Raw genomic sequence first — 21,578 nt, forward strand, 5'->3', positions numbered from 1 at the left:
GACTTACTTCCGGTGTCGGACCTCGGGTACCACACCGTCGAACTGCCTGACCTCCGGTGTCGATCCACGGGAATCACACCGTCGAGCTGCCATACCAGCATCCTGTTCCCCGGAACCCCGACTCGGAGAGCAAGTCCGCCTGAGCACCTGCGTCCGGAGCAAGTTCTTCAGTCCGGCCGTCCACCAGAGCACCGGTGTCCGGAGCCTTTCTGCCCTCCGGTGTCGATCCACGGGACATCTCGCCGACGATCTGCCTGCCCTCCGGTGTCGAGCTGCCGCTTCCGAGTCGCAGCGACCTCCAGTTCCCGCCGCCATGCCAGCATCCTGTTCCCCGGAGCCCTGACTCCGAGAGTCCAGTCCGTCTGAGCACCTGCGTCCGGCGAAAGTTCGGTCGTCCAGCCGTCCTTCTGGCTGACACAGGTGCTCAGAAGGTAAGCTGGACGACAAAACTTGCCCCAGACACAGGTGCTCAGGCAGACCGGACTCTTGGAGTCGGGGCTCTGGGGAAAAGGATGCTGGCCCAGTTCAGCAGTCCAGCCGCCCGCCGGAGCACCGGTGTCCGGAGCCCTTCTGCCCTCCAATGTTGATCCACGGGACATCTCAACGACAACCTGCCTGCCCTCCGGTGTCGAGCTGCCGCTTCAGAGCCGCAGCGACCTCCAGTTCCCGCCACCGGGCCAGCATCCTGTTTCCTGGAGCCCCAACTCCGAGAGTCCAGTCCGTCTGAGCACCTGTGTCTGGAGCAAGTTCGGTCGTCCAGCCGTCATTCTGAGCACCTGCGTTCGGCGAAAGTTCGGTCATCCAGCCGTCCTTCTGGCCGACACAGGTGCTCAGAAGGTAAGCTGGACGACCAAACTTACCCCAGACAAAGGTGCTCAGGCAGACCGGACTCTCGGAGTCGGGGCTCCGGGGAAAAGGATGCTGGCCCGGCGGCAGAAATTGGAGGTTGCTGCGGCTCGGAAGCGGCAGCTCGACAGCGGAGAGCAGCCAGATCAACGGTGAGATATCCCGTGGATCGACACCAGAGGGCTGGTAGATTGACAGGTACTTGAGGCAGAAGACGGTACTCGGGTTAAAGCTGGTTCGGGAATCAAGACGGAACCTCCAGGTCCAGCCGCCTCCGAGTCGCACCGAATTCCAGTTCCCGCCGCCGGCCAGCATCCTGTTGTGAGTCCCGACTCTGAGAGTCCGAGTCTGGTCCGCCTGAGCACCTGTGTGTGGAGCCCTTCTATGTCCCGTGGATCGACACCGGAGGGCAGGCAGATCGACGGTGAGATGTCCCGTGGATCGGCACCGGAGGACAGAAGGGCTCCGGACACCGGTGCTCCGGCGGACGTCAGAACTGCCGAACCTGCTCTGGACACAGGTGCTCAGGCGGACCGGACTCGGACTCTCGGAGTCGGGGAACAGGATGCTGGCCCAGCGGTGGGAAATGGAGGTCGCTGCGACTCGGAGGTGGCTGGAACTGAAGGTTCCATCTTGATTCCCAAACCAGCTTTAACCCGAGTACCGTCTTCCGCCTTGAGTACCTGTCAATCTACCAGCCTGTGGGGTCGATCCACGGGACATCACACCGTCGATCTGCCTGCCCACCGGTGTCGATCAACAGGACATCTCACCGTCGATCTGCCTGCCCACCGGTGTCGATCCACGGGACATCTCGCCGACAATCTGCTTGCCCTCCGGTGTCGAGCTGCCGCTTCAGAGTCGCAGCGACCTCCAGTTCCCGCCGCCGTGCCAGCATCCTGTTCCCCGGAGCCCCGACTCCGAGAGTCCAGTCCGTCTCAGCACCTGTGGCCGGAGCAAGTTAAGTCGTCCAGCCGTCCTTCTGAGCACCTGCGTCCGGCAAAAGTTCGGTCGTCCAGCCGTCCTTCTGGCTGACACAGGTGCTCAGAAGGTAAGCTGGACGACAAAACTTGCCCCAGACACAGGTGCTCAGGCAGACCGGACTCTTGGAGTCGGGGCTCTGGGGAAAAGGATGCTGGCCCAGTTCAGCAGTCCAGCCGCCCGCCGGAGCACCGGTGTCCGGAGCCCTTCTGCCCTCCGATGTTGATCCACGGGACATCTCAACGACGACCTGCCTGCCCTCCGGTGTCGAGCCGCCGCTTCAGAGCCGCAGCGACCTCCAGTTCCCGCCACCGGGCCAGCATCCTGTTTCCTGGAGCCCCAACTCCGAGAGTCCAGTCCGTCTGAGCACCTGTGTCTGGAGCAAGTTCGGTCGTCCAGCCGTCATTCTGAGCACCTGCGTTCGGCGAAAGTTCGGTCATCCAGCCGTCCTTCTGGCCGACACAGGTGCTCAGAAGGTAAGCTGGACGACCAAACTTACCCCAGACAAAGGTGCTCAGGCAGACCGGACTCTCGGAGTCGGGGCTCCGGGGAAAAGGATGCTGGCCCGGCGGCAGAAATTGGAGGTTGCTGCGGCTCGGAAGCGGCAGCTCGACAGCGGAGAGCAGCCAGATTAACGGTGAGATATCCCGTGGATCGACACCAGAGGGCTGGTAGATTGAGAGGTACTCGAGGCAGAAGACGGTACTCGGGTAAAAGCTGGTTCGGGAATCAAGACGGAACCTCCAGGTCCAGCCGCCTCCGAGTCGCACCGAATTCCAGTTCCCGCCGCCGGGCCAGCATCCTGTTATGAGCCCCTACTCCGAGAGTCCGAGTCCGGTCCGCCTGAGCACCTGTGTCCGGAGCCCTTCTATGTCCCGTGGATCGACACCGGAGGGCAGGCAGATCGACGGCATGATGTCCCGTGGATCGACACCGGAGGGCAGGCAGATCGACGGTGAGATGTCCCGTGGATCGGCACCGGAGGACAGAAGGGCTCCGGACACCGGTGCTCCGGCGGACGTCAGAACTGCCGAACCTGCTCCGGACACAGGTGCTCAGGCGGACCGGACTCGGACTCTCGGAGTCGGGGAACAGGATGCTGACCCGGCGGTGGGAAATGGAGGTCGCTGCGACTCGGAGGTGGCTGGAACTGAAGGTTCCATCTTGATTCCCAAACCAGCTTTAACCCGAGTACCATCTTCCGCCTTGAGTACCTGTCAATCTACCAGCCTCCGGTGTCGATCCACGGGACATCTCACCGTCGATCTGCCAGCCCACCGGTGTCGATCCACGGGACATCTCACCGTCGACCTGCCTGCCCTCCGGTGTCGATCCACGGGACATCTCACCGTCGATCTGCCTGCCCTCGAGAGTCGATACACAGGACATCTCACCGTCAAACAAAATCAAATAAATAATCAAATCAATGTTCTATGTTTCTAGATCTCTAATTAAATGTGCATCATATTAATACAATTGTATGACATGATGGTGACTATAAAGAAGAAGTACTGGAATCTGTTCAACCCTCCTGCTATGTTCGGTCCTCATGTACAGCAATGATGTTCCCTGGTGAATTTGACCCGGCCCATGTTTAATCATCCAAAAGTGGTCAGAAACCAAAAAATCATAATAAATATAGTTTGTAAATTTGGATAGCTCACTCGATTTCATGAAAAATACAAAACAAATTTTGGCTACTTTGGAAAAACCTAGATATAAATTGCATCAGTCTACCAAATTGTATTTTTTTACATTTTGAAACTTTTGATGTACTTTGATGTAGATAAATATGATGAGACACCTCTGCTGTTCAGGGTCATATTGACCCGCTCACTCAAAATCAAGCCAAATCAGTCATAAGGATTTGTATTGAAAGTAAACTTGATTTATGTTTATTTATCGTGTTAAGAAACAGACATTTACAAAAATTAACAAGAGATGAGCGCAATGAACGAGGTGTGTGTCTTTGTGTGCGCTTGTCTGTGTATCTGCGTCAGCACACGAGTGACATGTCGTCACGGTGTGCTTTGTTCAAATACCTTTTGGCACTGTCTTTATAATATTTTCGGATCGACCTACATATGTGAACAAACATTCTCCTTGATGGAGTTTAATTAATCCAGATCCTCTCTCACTGACGATCAGCTGTCAGCTGTCCTTCACATCTCACCTCACACATTCAACCTGACTTCAGTTCATCGTTCACTGAACTGACAAACAGAAAATGAGGTCATTGGACTACAAACAATAGTAATAAAAGTACTAATCTATCAGATACATGATCCCTGTCAGTGTTTTACTATTATATATGGATATTACAAATGTATATTTCTTTGGATCACTATTCCTGCTGCAGATGTTTCAGGTGTAGCTTATTTTAATTCTTTTATACTCTGTTGTTCAGTTTGGGTAGTTAGGAAGGGTTTGAACAAATATAATGTGCAAAGTAACTAGTAACTAAAGCTGCCAGACAAATGTAGTGGAGTAAAAAGTACAAAGTTGAATAAAAGAGAAATACTCAAGTAAAGTACCTTGGAATTGTACATAAGTACAGTACTTAAGCAAATATACTTAGTTACATTCCACCACTGATCATAATATTTACTCTTACCACTCGCAGCTTATCAAAACCAGTGGCGGGCCGTGCATTGTACGCTATAGACAAATGAACAATAGTAACGCTATCACTCCCTCCAGGAAATACACGACAGCTTAGTTGTTGTTACTGACGGATTTATTCGTCTGTCAACACCAAGAGGGAAAATGAGTCCACTTGAAAACACATGAATCTTGTGAAAGTAGATCACTTAAAAACGTAAACTTAACTTTAACAGTTTAACTTTAACACTTAGCGCGGAGTATGTAGACCAGGCCTGGCCAACCCGCGGCTCCCGAGCCGCATGCGGCTCTTTGCCCGGTTTCATGCGGCTCTTACGTTTATATCGAAGTTTGTATTTGTGTTTTTTTAATGTGCGTCTTCGCTTCGTTTGAGTTCAATACGGTATTTTCGTCAAACGCGCATGTGCGTGTTCGCTTCGTTTGAGTTCAATACGGTATTTTCGTCAAACGCGCATGTGTGTGTTCGCTTCGTTGGAGTTCAATACGGTATTTTCGTCAAAAGCGCATGTGCGTGTTCGCTTCGTTTGAGTTCATTACGGTATTTTCGTCAAACGCGCATGTGTGTGTTCGCTTCGTTGGAGTTCAATACGGTATTTTCGTCAAACGCGCATGTGCGTATTCGCTTCGTTTGACTTCAATACGGTATTTTCGTCAAACGCGGATGTGCGTGGGATGAAAATACCTCTGTGTCAAGTTTGCTCTCAAAATGTCAGGAAAAAAATGCACAGAAAAACGAAAATATGAAGATGAACACAGGACGTTTTTAACAGAGTGGGAGAGTTTATATTTTTTTGTTGAACGTAATGGAAAGCCATTCTGCCTTATATGTCAGGCGTCATTAGCGCATTTCAAAGCTTCAAATCTTCAGCGCCACTTCAGCTCACTCCATGCTAACATCGACCAGGAATTTCCAAAAGGGACTGAACTTTGCAAGCACAAGTTGGTCACTTTGAAAAGTCAGGCAGAAAAGCAGATACAATTTTTCCAAAAATTTACGAAGCACTCAGAGACTGTAACGCTTGCATCGTATCAACTGGCTTGGAACATTGCACGGGCCAAAAAGCCATACAATGAAGGGGAGTTCGTTAAAAAATGCCTCGGTGACGTTGTTGAAATCTTGTCTCCTGGAAACGACAAACTAAAACGAATGGTATCAGACGTCCAACTGTCCCGCCACACTGTTGAACACAGAATATCGGACATTAACAAGGCTATTGAATCACAGTTGCACTCTGACCTTCAAGCATGTGAGTATTTTAGTGTCGCATTGGATGAGAGTTGTGACATACAAGACAAGCCTCAGTTGGCAATATTTGCACGGTCTGTGTCAAACGATTGTTTGATCAAAGAAGAACTCCTTGATATTGTGCCATTAAAAGACAGAACCCGTGGCATAGATGTGAAAGAAACAATGATGGCTGCATTTGCGAAAGCAAATCTGCCCATACCAAAACTAACTGCAATAGCTACGGATGGAGCGCCAGCCATGATCGGATCTGTGAACGGGCTTGTGGGGCTGTGCAAAGCTGACCAAACATTTCCCGAGTTTTGGAATTTCCACTGCATCATCCACAGGGAGCAACTCGTGTCTAAATCATTGAATTTAAACAATGTCATGAAGCCTGTGATGGAAATCGTCAACTACATCCGCACACATGCGCTTAACCACCTGCAATTCAAAAATCTCATCGCTGAGCTGGACCAAGGGCTTCCAGGTGACCTGCCGCTGCACTGCACTGTGAGGTGGCTGTCAAAAGGCCAGGTACTCTCTCGCCTCTTTCAGCTTTTGGATGCCGTGAAACTGTTCATGGAAGAGAAGGACAAGGACTATCCCGAGCTCTCGGACCTCGAGTGGATTATGGATCTGGCCTTTTTGGTCGACATGCTGAGTCACTTGGACAGACTGAACCTGACCTTGCAGGGTAAGTTAAAAATGCTGCCTGACCTGGTGCAAAGTGTGTTTGCATTTGTCAACAAACTGAAGCTGTTCAAGGCGCATATTCAAAAGGGAGATTTAACACATTTTCCCACTCTGCTAGAAGCCAGCGGGCAAGTCACCAGCGCCGCCCTGAATAAGCAAAGAGTCAGATATGCAACACTGGTTGAAAACCTGCACGAAAGCTTTGTGGCCCGGTTCCGTGATCTACAACTGAAAAGGCCACAGATTACATTCCTCGTCGACCCATTTAATGCTGAGACGGACTGTTTGAAAGCCCCGCTAGTCACAGATGAGGCTGCGGCTGAGTTGGAGATGATCGATCTTCGTGAGGAGGACCAACTGAAACCTGCTTTAAGGGAAGATACCATTGAGTTCTGGAAAAGTGTGCCAATGGAAAAATACCCCAATGTCAAACGGGCTGCGCTTAAGATACTGTCAATGTTTGGGTCAACATACGTCTGCGAGTCTGTGTTTTCTACCCTGAAACACGTGAAATCAAAGCATCGATCTGTTCTGACTGACACCGATGTGAAAGAATTGCTTTGAGTGGCAACAACGGAATACAAGCCAGATTTGAAGAGGATTGTTCAAGGCAAGGAATGCCAGAAGTCCCACTAAGTAACATACATAGTAAAAGAAAAACGCTATTGTAAATTATTATATTTTAGTTTGTGGACTTGGTTGAACTGAGAGTTTGTCTGTGTGAGACAGTGCACACAATGTTCATTGTTGAAAATGACTGGCCTGTGGTCTTAGTACTGTAGGAGTCAACTTCTGTCATTATCATGTTGGTGTGTGACATTTACAATCAATCTGGCTGAGCAAAGGTGTGTGTGTGTGTGTGTGTGTGTGTGTGTGTGTGTGTGTGTGTGTGTGTGTGTGTGTGTGTGTGTGAGGAAGGGATGGGGTGATGTTCATGTGTGCCCATGTGTATGATGTGGCTCTTTGCGGTAACACAGTAAAAAATGTGGCTCTTGGTCTCTGACTGGTTGGCCACCCCTGATGTAGACCGTGGCCGCTTCGCGCGTCTTCTTGTTGCTATGCACCGGCTAAATGTGTCCCCAGCGCAACATAGGACGTAACAATAGTTCCTATCACATATAAAACCAAACGAAAATTCATATTCATAAAAACAACTTGTACAAATAATAATAATATATAAACAAGCATATTAAATAATGACGTAAATAATATGTATGGCTATTAAAGCTACTGCAGTTCACTTACCAAAGCTGCTGTTCACGATTTAAAGACAAGTCCATCCTGCTTTCTTTGTTAAAACCTCTTGGGCCCGAGCGCCCCCGCCGGCGGGGTCAACGCATTCATCCAAAAATCCACCCACTCATAATGTGCACTCATCAGTAACGAATATAATGATGTGGCATACCTGCTCAAACTGCTGCTCCTGCTCTACAAAGTCATCTCAGCTGTTTGTACAAACTCCAAACACAACTCAGACAAAGCTACATATAGTACCAAATATCAAAATCCATATAGCGTCCCCTAGGCAGACCCACTCGCCACATTTATGCCAATAACGTTTTGAAAAAGTCATTCAATGCTAACACCCGTTAGCTCAGGAGATCGCTAGCAACCAAACGGTCGCAGCCATGTTTTTCACATTCCGCTACGACACAGCCTCGCAGTGTTACTTACAAAACAAAGCCATCATCATAATCCGCGTTATCGATCACATCATAAACCAGCTCCTTCCTTTGAGATGTTCTGCAGCAAAAAATTATATTAATCCGTTCATGTTTACTATCTATCTGCGCAGCGGACGCCGCTCTGTGTGAATTCAAAGGTCCCGCTGAGCTCATGGGCCTCGTGTGTCTGCTAGCTGAAGGGGGAGGGTGAAGCGCGAGCGGCTCCTGCCCCGTGTCTAAGCGGGGAAGTCGTTCGCACCTAACACGGTGGTCACTCCGTCGGCTGTCCCACCGGCAAGGATTAGATTCCTTTTTCCGCTGTCGGGACAATACCGTCGGTCTTTTATCTCACCCCGTGGCTTAATCGTTAGGATTTCGGAATTATTGTATTTTTAAGAGTCTTTTACGGCAAAGCCCTAGGCGCTCTTAATGGCATGCAACTCTAACACCCTGTATGTAATAGTTATGTACTTTGTCTGTACTTTACTATTGCCTATTGTGAACATTCTCACCATTTTATGACTAACTCTGCCATGTCTTCACCCAGGGAATTTACCTTAAGCTCCTCTGCATGCTTCAGTCGTCACATCTTATCACACCATTTATGGACAGGAGAAGAGGGTTAAATTGTTTTAAAGAACCAGAATACTTTATTTGGCTTCAGACACAAATGGTAAGGCTGTGTTTTTATTCAAGTTTCTCACATAACAATCACATACTACAATCTCAAGTCAATGAAACAGTCTGTGTGCTACAACAACTAATTCTAACACTCCTACTCTGAAGGGGTCTTTCCTCTAATCAGTTTTCACTCATTTGCAATGCTGTATAATCCAGGTCTCTCCTCCCCTCCTCTTCTCTTCTCTCTGCTCTGCTCCACTGTCTTCCTGCATGTTTTTTGCAGGCTCTCACAGTCAGCTCTCTGACATTCCTACGTTTTTGGGGGTCTATCTTTCCTCTTCCTCATGCTTCCCTCTCTGATAGCAGAAGGGTCTTCTGTCCTCCTATAAATGGGTAAGACAGCAAATGGGTCTTCTTGTCTATTCAAGAAGTCTATCCCATTCTGTAGTTGTGAAAATATACTTTTATATTTTCATAAGTTTCTACGATCTCTCAATAAGGGTTATACGTCTCAGCAAATCGGATTTTAGAAATTTGACGTTTCTTATTCTGATTGGCTAACGGATTCTGTCAATCAAAGTCACGTTGGGTCGTCTCAACAGAGCAGGCTGTGACACGTCTATGGAAGGTTCATTGGGTCAAATCGGCTCTTCACACAGTCTGTAAGGCCCTGGAAGAGAAACAAACTGGAATTCAGACGAGAAAATCCCATGGATGACAGACATAAACAGTCTCAGAGAGGATGCAGGCTCTCAAAATGATGCCAAACTGCTGTAATTGGATAGATTGAACACTATTAGTGATAAAAGAAGTGAAATATATCATTATATACTCTATAAAATTACAATGGAACAAGATTACATTTTGGTTGACCTCGTCTGACCTCTCTGTACTAGATCAAGATGTACTAGATAAAGCTTCACTTTATCAAAGTAAACATTTGTTTAGAGACCCTCAACATATAGTGCTATGATCTGGGAGAGCTTGAAAGCTCGTATCTACAGGATTTCTAAAAAGAAATATCCTGTAATTGCTTTTTTTTCCCAGGCAAATATTAGAATTTTCAATTTGTGCTGTGTGCCATCTTAATTTACTCATAACCAGTAACATATATACTGATATTTACACATATCAACACATCTCACAAGTATTAGGGTTATTTTAATACCAAAGGTATTAAAATAACAAAGGTATTAATATTGCCCTTACAGTTGCAACGCTACACTCATTATCGTATGGGTATGCTATTTTCGAGCTGAGGCCTAAAAATAGGGCTAGGGTCCAGAAGGTTTTAATAAAGAGTTTAATGACACGGCTGTTCAGTACATCTGTGCGTTTTAGTTCCAGTAAGAAGTCCTTCTCCATTCATGGATGAATATAAAATAGCTATAACTTTGTGATTCTGTCTAGGCCAGCAGAGAAGGCTTTGCTGGCCCTTACGGCCCACCACTGGATGGCCTATGAAAAATGGTAAGAGATACAAATAAGTGTAATAGAAAGAAATGAGAAACGGTTGAAGAAAGATCATATGCAAGACCGTCACTTGATCTGCAGACAGACTCTCTGACATAACAAACTGATGGTTTAAATAATTCTGTTTTTGTTTTCTTTTGTAAGTATAAGAGATAAGACAGACACCATTATCCAGCATTCTTTATGTTTTTCCCACACTTTGACTTTTGACTTTCTTGAATTAAGTGTCATGCTTTGTCTCCTCCAACATTCCTCTCATTTTACCCCAAGCTTAGGACCAAAGTTTAAATGCTGAATATATGTTAAGAAAACAAGTATTTGTACTTAGCTGTCACAAATACTGCATTGACATTTACCATTTATTTAACCTTTATTCAATATTCCTTTTCAGTGATTAAAACCTATACCATCAATATTAATGAAGCTAATATCAGTACTGGATAAAGTAGAGCTTGCTCCCTTCTCAAAGTAAGTAAAGGTGTAGATGCACAACTGAAGGAACAACACAGCAGGTAACGTACAAGAGCGTGTGTGTATTTAAGAGAATGGACACCACCTAGTGGCAAACAATGTCATTACAGTCCTGCAACACAGCATACCATCACCAGAGTTATAATTAGGTGTTGATTCAAATCTATTATTATGTGCATCACATTCTTATCAATGAGAGTAGGCTTAATAACGGAATACAAAAATGTTTGCAATCAATTTTTGCTACACCCGGTGCTGCTCCTCAGGGCCGACCTCTGAAAGCCAATCCTCTTGAAGTGAAGCTCTTGCATTCAAAATGGAGGTCAAAATCTACAGCTTGTGGTCAAAATACAGAAGAACTATCAGCTAAAAGTACTAGTTCTGCAGAAAAATGTCCCCCGTGACTGACTTATTATGTAGGGTCACAAGACAAAAAATGTTGGAAACAATGCTTTTTTTTTTTATAAGGTTTAATGTATATTTAATCTGAAAAGTAGCTGTTGAGTAAAGAGTACAATGTTTCCCTCTGAAATGTAGTATAAATAGCATAAATCGAAATATTAAATACCTCAAAGTTACAGTACAGTACAAGTATACAAGTAAATCAGTACTTCAGTCACTTTTCACCACTGAATATAAGTGAAAATATTCGTAAAAAAACAAGACTTGTTGTTCGTGTCTGTAGGCTGGCATTCATATCTCTGAGATGCACCTCCAGCTCTCTGTTTCTGAAAATGTGATTTCTTCAAGCACTTTCATGTTTGAACTGCGTGAAGGTGCTTCACATGCACTCAGTCTGCAGTTACACCACCCCCGGGACCTGGAGAGAAAGAGAAAGAGATAGATAACATCAGTGGAAAACAGGAATCACAGTTTTAGCACGGTCAAATCAAATAAGATACGGTGACTGTAAATGCTTAACATCCTGCTGGAATTTCCTGTACTTTGTTGTTTTTGTTGTCAAGTCTCACAAGGAAAAATTATGCAGATATCACATATTTTATATCACAATTATTGCAGAAATAGAACTTTGTGGTTGACATTCAAAGGATGCTTTGTTTTGGCTAGTTTGCCAATTTGGAAAAAGCGCTTGCTGGCTTTCTTGCCAAGAGTATATAAGAGGATCAATATCACTCTCATGTCTGTCCTTTAAATACGGAAGCTACAGCTAGCAGCTGGTTAGCTTAGCATAAAGCCGGGAAACAGGGGGAACCAGCTAGCTGTTTAAATCTCCTAATCTCACGACGGCCAGACATGAGAGTGGTATCAATGTTCTAATCAACTCTCAGCAAGAAAGGGAAAAAGTGTATTTCCAAAAATGTTGAACTACCCCCTAAATCTTTGTTCAGATCTGTGAATCCATGTTGGAATTCAATCACTAGTGTTGACATCCTTCCTGATGCCTACAGATGAGTCTGACTGCTGCAGAGGTGTTTGATGCATCAGGCTGAGAAATGGGTGCCATCTTCTCACAGAAATGTTCTGCGGTCTAGCTAGATCACCCCCACAGAGCACACCTCAGCAGAGAGACGAACGAGCTGACAGATTATTTTCCATTGTCTTGTTGCTGTGGTAACTTGCTGAGTTTCACTGGAAAACGCACCCTTGCCCAGCAAGTTTAACCTCTTCCACTTAATCACTTCCCACGCCTGCTGCTTCATTATTGCCTGGGCTGGCTGGAGAAGAAACAGATCTGCTCCTTAAGCCACAATTTAAAAAAACCCTCTCTGATGCCATAAACCTGAATTAAAACACGTGAGGACAGCTCCATTAGCTTGAGCTGCTGTGTTGACATTGAATGTGAGGGTGTGAAGCCAGTAGAAGAGTGTACACTCATTTAGATTTCCACCTAAATTACACATTTCCAGTTTTGCAAAAGGACATGTCTGAACATGCCTAGAAAATGAATATGGGTTGCTCTCAGTCAGCTTTTTCTCCATTTCCTGATCTTTGGGAGGAGCTGTTTTGTTAAATAAGATTTTCCAAATCCAATGGACCTCTTGTTTTTCCAGTGCAACACAGGATGTAATTTCCTTAATACAAGGACCCATCTAGCATCACTAAACCCTTTTTATATTTGTATTATTAGGTTAGGCCCCTTGAAAACAATGATTTACCCGAAGAGAATATGTGACTTTTTTACGGACAGAATAACTACTGTCCTAACTTACAGTCCACTTAGTAATCTCTCCCAGACCTTTCAACCATAGAACATCTCATTGTTGTTGCTCAGTTGTCATGAAAATAAATCTCTTGACGCAAACTCAGTAGCTGTTATAACTTAATCTGTAGCACTTTTATACCTGTTAGCTTATAGTTAAAGCAAGTTTTCCATTTTGACATAATATTCACTTTCTTGCAGAGAGGTAGATGTTTCTGCTCTTCATGCTAAGCTAACTGGCTGCTGTTATACTTGAAATGATAGACTGCACTGCTTGTTTAAGACCAATAACAGATACCTCCTCAATGCCCACGACGTAAACCTATAAGTTTCATTGCACCACCTCAATGAAACTGTCAATTTACGTACAAATAACATACAAACAATCCCTCCGTCACTGCTGAATTCCCTTTGCATTGTTGAGTCATTCCTCACTGGGTGTGTCCATCAGCCAGCACTTGAGCTCACTTGGCTGTTTCTCTGTTTCCTTATCAGTTTTTGCTGTGTTGTAAGAGGAGCGAGAAAGCAGGCCGCAGTCCAACAACACTGAAACAGAATAGTAAGTAGATCAAGAAAACATAACGTTTGTTACCGTCTGTAAAACTGAAAGTTCTTAAACTTTCTGTCTCATTTGTGTTCAGTTTTTGACCTGTTTCATTGTTCTTAGAGAAGGTTTTCTTGCTTAAATATCACAACAGACTGTTTCTAACCATATCAATATGTTTCTCTTTTTAAAATCAGCCTGAGAGACATCAGCAAAGATGGCAAACCAGCTACAGAAGCTTGTAGCAGATAAGAAGGATATGGTGGAGACTGTGATGGAAGTGTTTGAACATGGAGCCAGCATCGCCGGCGACCTTTTCCCCATTTTCGCCATCGCCGCTCCAATCGTTAAACTGGCTCTGGACAATGTGGAAAGCAAAGAGGCGGTGTTCATGAAAGAGCAGTTTCAGAAGGTGCGAGAACGTCTGGAGGTGGTCTCCGATGATATCCAGCGGATCAACGAGGAGATTAAGAGGAGCGGATTGGATGCTGTGTATTTCCCAGTGGAGGAGAACATCACTAACCAGTTCAGGAAGTACATGGACATCCTCAACGCCAAACCCAAGTTCCGGGAGGTCAAGAAGAAGCTTTTCCTGGATAATTTTGACAAGAACGGTGGTGACAAAAACCTTAACACCCTCTACAACTCTGTGACGGGAGATAACTTCTCCGGGGAATCTGTGCTCGAGATCACGCTGAACTACGAGGAGAAAAGTCGCCGGCCGGTGGAGGACTTCTGCGCCAGGCTGAAGAAGCTGTTCTGCATCGGGCTCATCGCTCTTTTGGGCCACGCCGCTCTGAAGGGGTACGACGAGGAGGACGCGCTTCTGAAAGACTGGGGGGAGAAGATGAAGACTGTCCAGCTTAAAATGAATGCCGTCATTGAAGACTGCATCATCAGCTTCCCCAAACAGGCTGAGATGGATTCCCGTCGACTGGTGAGGGACGAGTCAAACTTAACCAACCAGCAGCTAGCTGATGCTATAGTAGAGAAACTAAAGAAGAAGTATGACTGGGTGGGCTGGTCCGTGCGCGTTTTCAGGTCCCCTTCAGGCCTGTTTGCCAAAAAGAAGGACTACCACTGCCCGACCGGGAAGAGCCGCTTCCAGGTCCCTTCATCAGATGAGAAACTTAACGTCTGGGTGTCCTACAGCTCCTCGCCCGAGCCTGTGGATAGCAATCACATCCAGCAGCTGATCCAGAGTCAGAAGAAGCTCACGGTGGTGGGTGTAGCCGAGGTCCTGTTTGAGAAGTTGCTCGGCGCCTGCGTGGTCCACACGGTCAAAACCAGCAAAGACCTGGCCTGCTCCAGGAGCTTCACAGATGAGCTCCACTACTGGGAGGAGCACAATAACTTCTACGTCTGCGTTCACTCGGCCTGAAGATATAAACGCTGAAAAAACTCTCAAAAGTCTATCCTTCAGTTTGTAGGTTACTTCATATTTACATGGATAATCACAGAGTCTATCGCTGCCTTAGCCTTGAAATACTACACAGTTTGTGCCTTATCTTTTTTACCAAATTATTCTGTTTTTCTAAAGATGTTAACTGTCAAATCAATTTTATTCATACAGTCCAATATCACAAATTTGTCTTAAGGGGTTTTACATTCGGTGCAGCATACGACACCCTCTATCTTTATACTCTAGGGGGAATAATTTAGGGGGAAAAAGGAAGGGCTCCCTCTCCCAGGACGGACAGACATGCAGTAGATGTCATGTGTACAGACTTCCACAAGAAAGTAACTAGATTCTTCACCTAAGAATAATGACATTTGACCCCTTTTGTTTAGGCTGTATTATATCCCTGTGTCTCTTTTTGTTATGAGATTGCTCAATGGTGTACCGTTATAATCTCAATAAAGTTCACAGTCGATGAGGAATTGTGGCATATGATCTACGACTGTGTTTTCGCTGTTAATTTCAGGGGGACGTGGTTGTTTTGTTTTGGGAAAGCTGTTGACCTTGAATCCGGCTGTCTTACAGAGATAACGTGTTGCTGGTGGTGATAAGCGGTGACCTCGCCTTGCTGAGGACGCATACATCAAAGCTATGAGAGGAAAAATGTCTCCAGATATTTTTCCCAGACTGACAGAAACCTTCATTTTGATTTCACTTCTTGTACTCATCTGAGAAGTATAAACCGCGTCGCTGCCTGCTGTACTGCACAAACAAAGCAGAAGAGACAAGGCCCCAAAATAACATTTGCTGTCGTGAGCTGGTACCCATGAAACTTTATTTACACACCCTGCCACGAACATGCCGAGACGTAGTGACGGCAACACTTTGTTTACAGACAGATACCGAGCATAGCTACTCTTGTGTCACGTCTTTACCAATGTGGTTGTGCAACACAAGCTGGAAAGTTGTACCTGGTCATAGGTGGAAGATTTACTTTGTTGAATTGTGGAAAAGGTAAATCATGAGTTGGGATCTTTTTCTTTTTTTGGGGGCGGGATTTTTGATCAAAATGTGTACAACATCAACACTACTTTGTAAGAACGATGTCATGTAGACACTGATAAAAAGACACCACTGGCCTGTTATTGTTTGAGATCTTTTGGGGTTGTTTTTTTTTTTTTAAACCGCTGTAATCTGTGTGAGTTCTTTGTGTATTGTTTTTATGTTATCACCTATAAGTATAACATTTTACTATTTGACCAAAACATGCACCATATTTACTGTAGCTATCGATACTGAAATATTGATGAAATGTTTATCTTGCACTGTTTTGTATTACTTCTATTTTCATACAGTACATTTGGATTATCAGCGTCTCAGATTAAAAATCCTGTTGGAACACCAAAACAATGAATGTAATAAATCTTCCAAATACACACCGTCATAAGTCATTTGTTTGTTTATTTTTGTGACTGACTCACAGTTGGTCTGATTTGTTATGACACACAAAACCTCTGACTCTCCGTCTGGCTGAAAATATTAATAAAATCTGATTTTGTCCTTTTTTGAAGGGGGGGGGGGTTATGGTTTTGTGTTGGGAATAATACCTGCTATAAGTAAAACAAGACCTGTGATACTGCATAACTGCAGTGTTAATAATAATAATAATAATAATAATAATAATAATAATAATGACAGTGTTAATCATGAATGTATTGTTTAAAATAATAACAATTACAACATATCTGGTTGCTAATATTTGTGGCTACTCTTCTTACCCAAATGTGTGTGCTGTTTATGTATTACACTAAAAAGCTTTTCCTTTAATACGATGACTGTTGAAAGCTAAATGAACTGAACCACATCAAATTCCGGTCCACTGAGGTGTCACAGAGCGAAAGGATGTAGCAGCCAGCTGCTCTGTGGAGAAATCTTACATCGTAGGTTAAAAGAAAAAGAGAGAGAGAGAGAAGAGAAAAAGGATATTCTGGTTAGCTGGTTTGGAAACACCCGTAGTGCTTTGTAATTATGTGGCTGTGGCTTTTCTATGTTTGGCGTATAATGACTCAAGTGCCTGAACAGAAATGAACAAGTGCAAAGGAAAACAAGTGGGTCCAAGATTGTCGTCTAGATGACAATTTTTACTGCGTTTTCTCGGATTTAACATTTTAACGGAAGCAATTTCTGATCAGGTGTAAAGAAAAGTCAGTAAATTCTGTGGATCAACGTAGATAAACCTAGATTCAAAGATGTCATATTTCGATTTTACTTTGTTGACTTTTTGATCAAAATAGACATACTGCCTCTCTAAAACCACAAGCACCTGCTACCTGTAAGGGGATGTGATCATTTAAACATCTGTAAAGGCCAACTGAACTCAGGCTGAAAAAATCAAAATAAATCAAATTTACAACGAAAGAGGAAACTAGTATTGTATTTCAGGATAATGATATCGGTTCACTAGAGACAACCCATCAAACCAACCCTGTCTCCTACAAAATGACATTCCCATACAACTAAACTGCGTTCTCAATTACGTTTTGAGGGAAATGTTTTGTCTCCTAGATTACAGTTTTAACAACCCCACCCTGGTGGTCTGCATCCAACAGCTCCTGAGATCAATCTGAGGGCTCACAAGACAGGTAACAAGGTAGCAAAGAAGAGAAGCGAACAGGATTGTCTTGTCTTGTCTCTTTTCTTGTGAAATACAGTGTAGTTCCACTTCTTCAGGACATTTTAAAATGATCTCAGAAGGTGAAACTCACTCTTTGCTTGAAATGCTCTCAGCTTATAGAATACCGTATGTAACCTGAATCGAGGAACTAGGGGTTGTGAGATGACTCTGACAAGTTTATGAATCAAACGTGTTGGAAACCTGTGGTGTAGTGCCACATATTCTCTGTATCTGCATCTACTCCTACACAAGGTCACTCAATTTATTTATACAGCAAGTCGAAAAAAAGTCTCGCCAGACTGTAAAGAGACAGACAGGCAAACCCTGAAATAGGTGCACAACAATAAAATGTTCAAGAACATGGACAATGACGTGGAGTTAAAGCTTATAAACCTAAAGGAGAGATAGCATTTTGTTCAGCATAAGATATACAAGGAATTATTTTACAACAACAGGAACTTTGTCCAGTCTTTTGATGTGAGGAAAAATACTCAAATTACCAAATCTGGCTTGCAGAGGAGACAGGCCTGGATACCTGTTTGCCAATGGAACAAGACTGAGACAGAAGGAATTTAGAACTTTCCCTTTGCTTTTTAATGTAGCAAATCGCTTACAAGTGCTTCCCAATTTTCCACTGGCAAGTGACCGAGTGATGTCAATGCTCAGTAAGCTGAGCCCCACAAAATGCTTTATCAGCAACTGTGAGAAAAAAAAACTACAGAAAACAAGCCTGAAAATGATCAACATTGACAAACATCTGCAATATGGGAAGACCTCTTAGAATTTTCTGGATATATTTCTAACCTGCAGTAATATATTACAGTTGCTTATTAACAGCAGATGAAATGCATTATCATTCTTTTGGAGTCGCGTTTAAGGCCATCTGATGAACACCAGTCCAGAATTCACTTTCTTTTAGCTCTATTTTTGGTCTCCACCACCTCCTGCTCCACTATGTTCACCAGCTAGCAGCTACCTGTGACTGTCTGCTGTTTGGTATTGAGCAGGTAGTGTACAGCTGTCTGCTGCGGCCAAAAACAACAAGCGAACCAAAAGGGTAAAGTTTTCATGATTTTACACCTTGACCATAAACATAACCTTGCGGAATATTAATGTCGACGGGATCCATGAGGAGAATGACGGACACACCAAGACTTTGACGTGGTCCTGATCTGTTCTCCCTCTGAAAGGCTGCTACAGGCCGGGTTCTGTCTACGCCCAGGTGGGTTAAAGGGGCTGCTGACACAAAACATTGGAATAGGGGAGGTGATGCCTTTAATCAGACCAGAATGACTCTACCATGAATATGATTTGGCCACACAGAACTGCATTGAGGCCGGCCCGTCAGTTGACCTCAGGAACGCAGAAAAAAACATCACGTGGCAACGAAACGATTCCACCGCTCTGCAGGAATACATTGTGCTGCCGACCGTCACCGCAGCGTAATCCTCAACGTTGCCTTCATTCTGTCTCAATAGGAATAGCAGTCATTTAAAAAAAAAAAAAAAGTGGTCACATATTTGAATCGGATGGTTCAGGTCAGATGGTGCGTGGGAGGGGCCAGTTTTCTGTGGGGCATCGTCTGCTCAGGGCTAAGACTAAATCTTATTTTAAGATTAGGAAACAAACATGTTTGGTGTCTATCCATAGACTACACAGCCACCGTGACATCATTGGTTTGTGGACTGACATTTTGAAGCCTTGAGCTCTGAATTTTGGCCGTCGCCATCTTGGTTTTTGGCCGTCGCCATCTTGGTTTTTAGCCGTCGCCATCTTGGTTTTTTGCAATCGGAAGTGACATGAGAGGGTGGAGCTAAGGACAACAGAACACGGATTAAGACATTTTTAGCCAGTTACTAATATGTTTATGACCTCGCTGGATCACAAGATGACAATAATCAGTTTATTTTTCCATTAATTGTTTTTAATTGGCTCTGTTAAAGCTGCTCTACTCAATGTTTTTTACCAGTTGATCAACAGTTTGGGTTTTTGGTTGATAATATGTCAAAGTTGTATTTACAGTTTGCTGCGCTGCTCCCATGTGGCCAAAAAACGATTCATTCAGTTTTAAAGTTTTTCATTGGTGTCACTAGTTTAATGAAAATAGTATGACTTCTGCATTAAGTAAACTGAAAGCCATATAGAATTTGTGGGATAAAATATATATATAACTTCTTGACGTATAATCTCTGTCCTCAAACACCATGTTTTTCACTCGGCACATTTCGGACCCCTTCCTCACCCTTGTTACTGTGATCCTCTGTCCTCCCTCCTCACATACCAACGTTTGGGCATGACCCAGCAAGTTTATGTGGCACTGCATTCTGACTGTGTCAGAGGAAATCCTCTAGTATGGAGCTTTACAGGGGTGTCACAGTTAAGTCTGGTATAGTCTTCAAAATGTAACCTGAGGCTTCGTTCAGATCCTTTCAAACCGCTTTTCTTTCAAACATTGTATGAGCAGTGACTCCAATGTCTGTTTGGCAATATAATAACAAACAATGACACCAGCACAAACTATGCAACTCCTTCAGTCATCCTCTCCACCTCTTCAGTATTTAGAATAACTCCTGACTAATTTCTGTCCCACTACGCAGCAAACCAAAAGGTGAGAAAAAATGGACAATAGAGTCCCCAATTGTGGAGCAGTACATCTGTGGCCAACAGTAAAACAACGTATTTTTAAAAGCCTTTTTTATGTATCTAGATAAGTATGGCTAAGAGCAAGGCTTTCTTTTACAGGAAAGCCTTTAAATATATATTTTTTAAACACATTAATTCATCGCATGTGAAGGACATAGCTCCCAATAAGCTAGGGATGGGTTAAATGCAGAAGTTACATTTTGTATATGTGTATGTGTATATATATATATATATATATATATATATATATATATATATATATATATATATATATATATATATATATATATATATGACGACAATAAACTGAACTTTTATTTTTTTTTAAGAACATATGACACGTTTATCACATGTTGAACATCATTTCACGTGTTAAAAAGTCACATAGGCATTTGGTTTTTATACCAAATGTGATAAATTCACATCATATTGGCGCTTGTGATTTTCGGATATTTTAGTGAAATGTAAGATAATTTGACATGCATGAGCTAATGTGAAACAGCTTTACCGATGAATTCACATATATGCATGTGAGGTATTAGGACAGTTCATATGTGAAATACTGTGTGGTATTTCACATGTAAATATAATATTCCAAGTATGAAAGCATGAACTTCACAGGCACTTTTAAGTAGGGAAGTGGGGGTTTAAGGGCTCAAGGGTAACTCAGTGGTAATAATAAGGGTGCTCAGTATATATCTTCCTGCTAATTTGTGAAAGTGTCCGCCTCCAATCCTGTGTTTTGACTTTGTCCCCGAGAGCTGTGCCTTTAAACACAGGTTACGCAGACATCTTACGCCTCATCATTCAGGATTGATAGTACATGAAAAACACAGACATACCTGTGGCTCCGCCTTAAGCCGCTCTGTGTGTTTGTAACTATTGTGCAACAGGAATTCAACATGAATCAATGAGTACATTCGAGGCACCTGCTGTCATTTAAATGAGAACAGAATCTTGTAGGCTGCACCAAATTAGGACAGGTGCCTCCGTCATCTCCACGTGTTTGAGAGTCTAGAGTTTATAACAACAAAACTCCGGCTCTGCCCAATAGCTTCCCAGAATTCACAATTTCCTCTCAGCTCAGTGTTGCAATATTTGAAAACTACACACAGTTTTTAATGTATGAGTGCTTCACAAAATATGGGATTGTATCTTTAAAAAAACTAAAATCAAATGAAGTCACGTCGCTTGGTTTGTTAGTTGGATGCATTTAGGTGTGATTAAAGAGTACTTTTCAGTTAATCACTGTATCTAATTGTATCTATTGCAATAAAAACCAAAAAGCAAACCTCAGATTGACTTACATTGTTGCCGAAACTTTGAATGAGTTCAGAAAAACTTTATTAACGTCAGTTTTTCTTAAAAATCAATGCAAAACCAGAAAAAAAGTTCAATCTGGAACCCAAAGCAATGATTCAGCACTGTCGTTTGATGGCCTCAGTGGTGAGCCGTGCATTGTATACCTGGGCCTTCACAAATATTTGTCTTGAATTAAGTGTCATGCTTTGTCTCCTCCAACATTCCTCTCATTTTACCCCAAGCTTAGGACCAAAGT

General features: G+C 43.8%; 1 protein-coding gene across 1 annotated transcript; it reads left to right on the forward strand.

Annotated features, from left to right (window-relative positions):
* Window positions 1-11,733: 11,733 nt before the first annotated feature.
* LOC137891470 (protein rapunzel-like) lies at window positions 11,734-16,139 on the forward strand. Its single transcript, XM_068736079.1, has 2 exons — window positions 11,734-13,319; window positions 13,502-16,139. Exon 2 carries the CDS (start codon window positions 13,522-13,524, stop codon window positions 14,683-14,685), a length of 1,164 nt encoding a protein of 387 aa, XP_068592180.1. The 5' UTR covers window positions 11,734-13,319; window positions 13,502-13,521; the 3' UTR covers window positions 14,686-16,139.
* Window positions 16,140-21,578: the final 5,439 nt, after the last annotated feature.

This window comes from Cebidichthys violaceus, unplaced genomic scaffold (assembly GCF_023349555.1).
Source record: "Cebidichthys violaceus isolate CVI_PGR_0920_01 unplaced genomic scaffold, fCebVio1.0.p SCAF_7, whole genome shotgun sequence".
NCBI classification, from domain to species: domain Eukaryota; kingdom Metazoa; phylum Chordata; class Actinopteri; order Perciformes; family Stichaeidae; genus Cebidichthys; species Cebidichthys violaceus.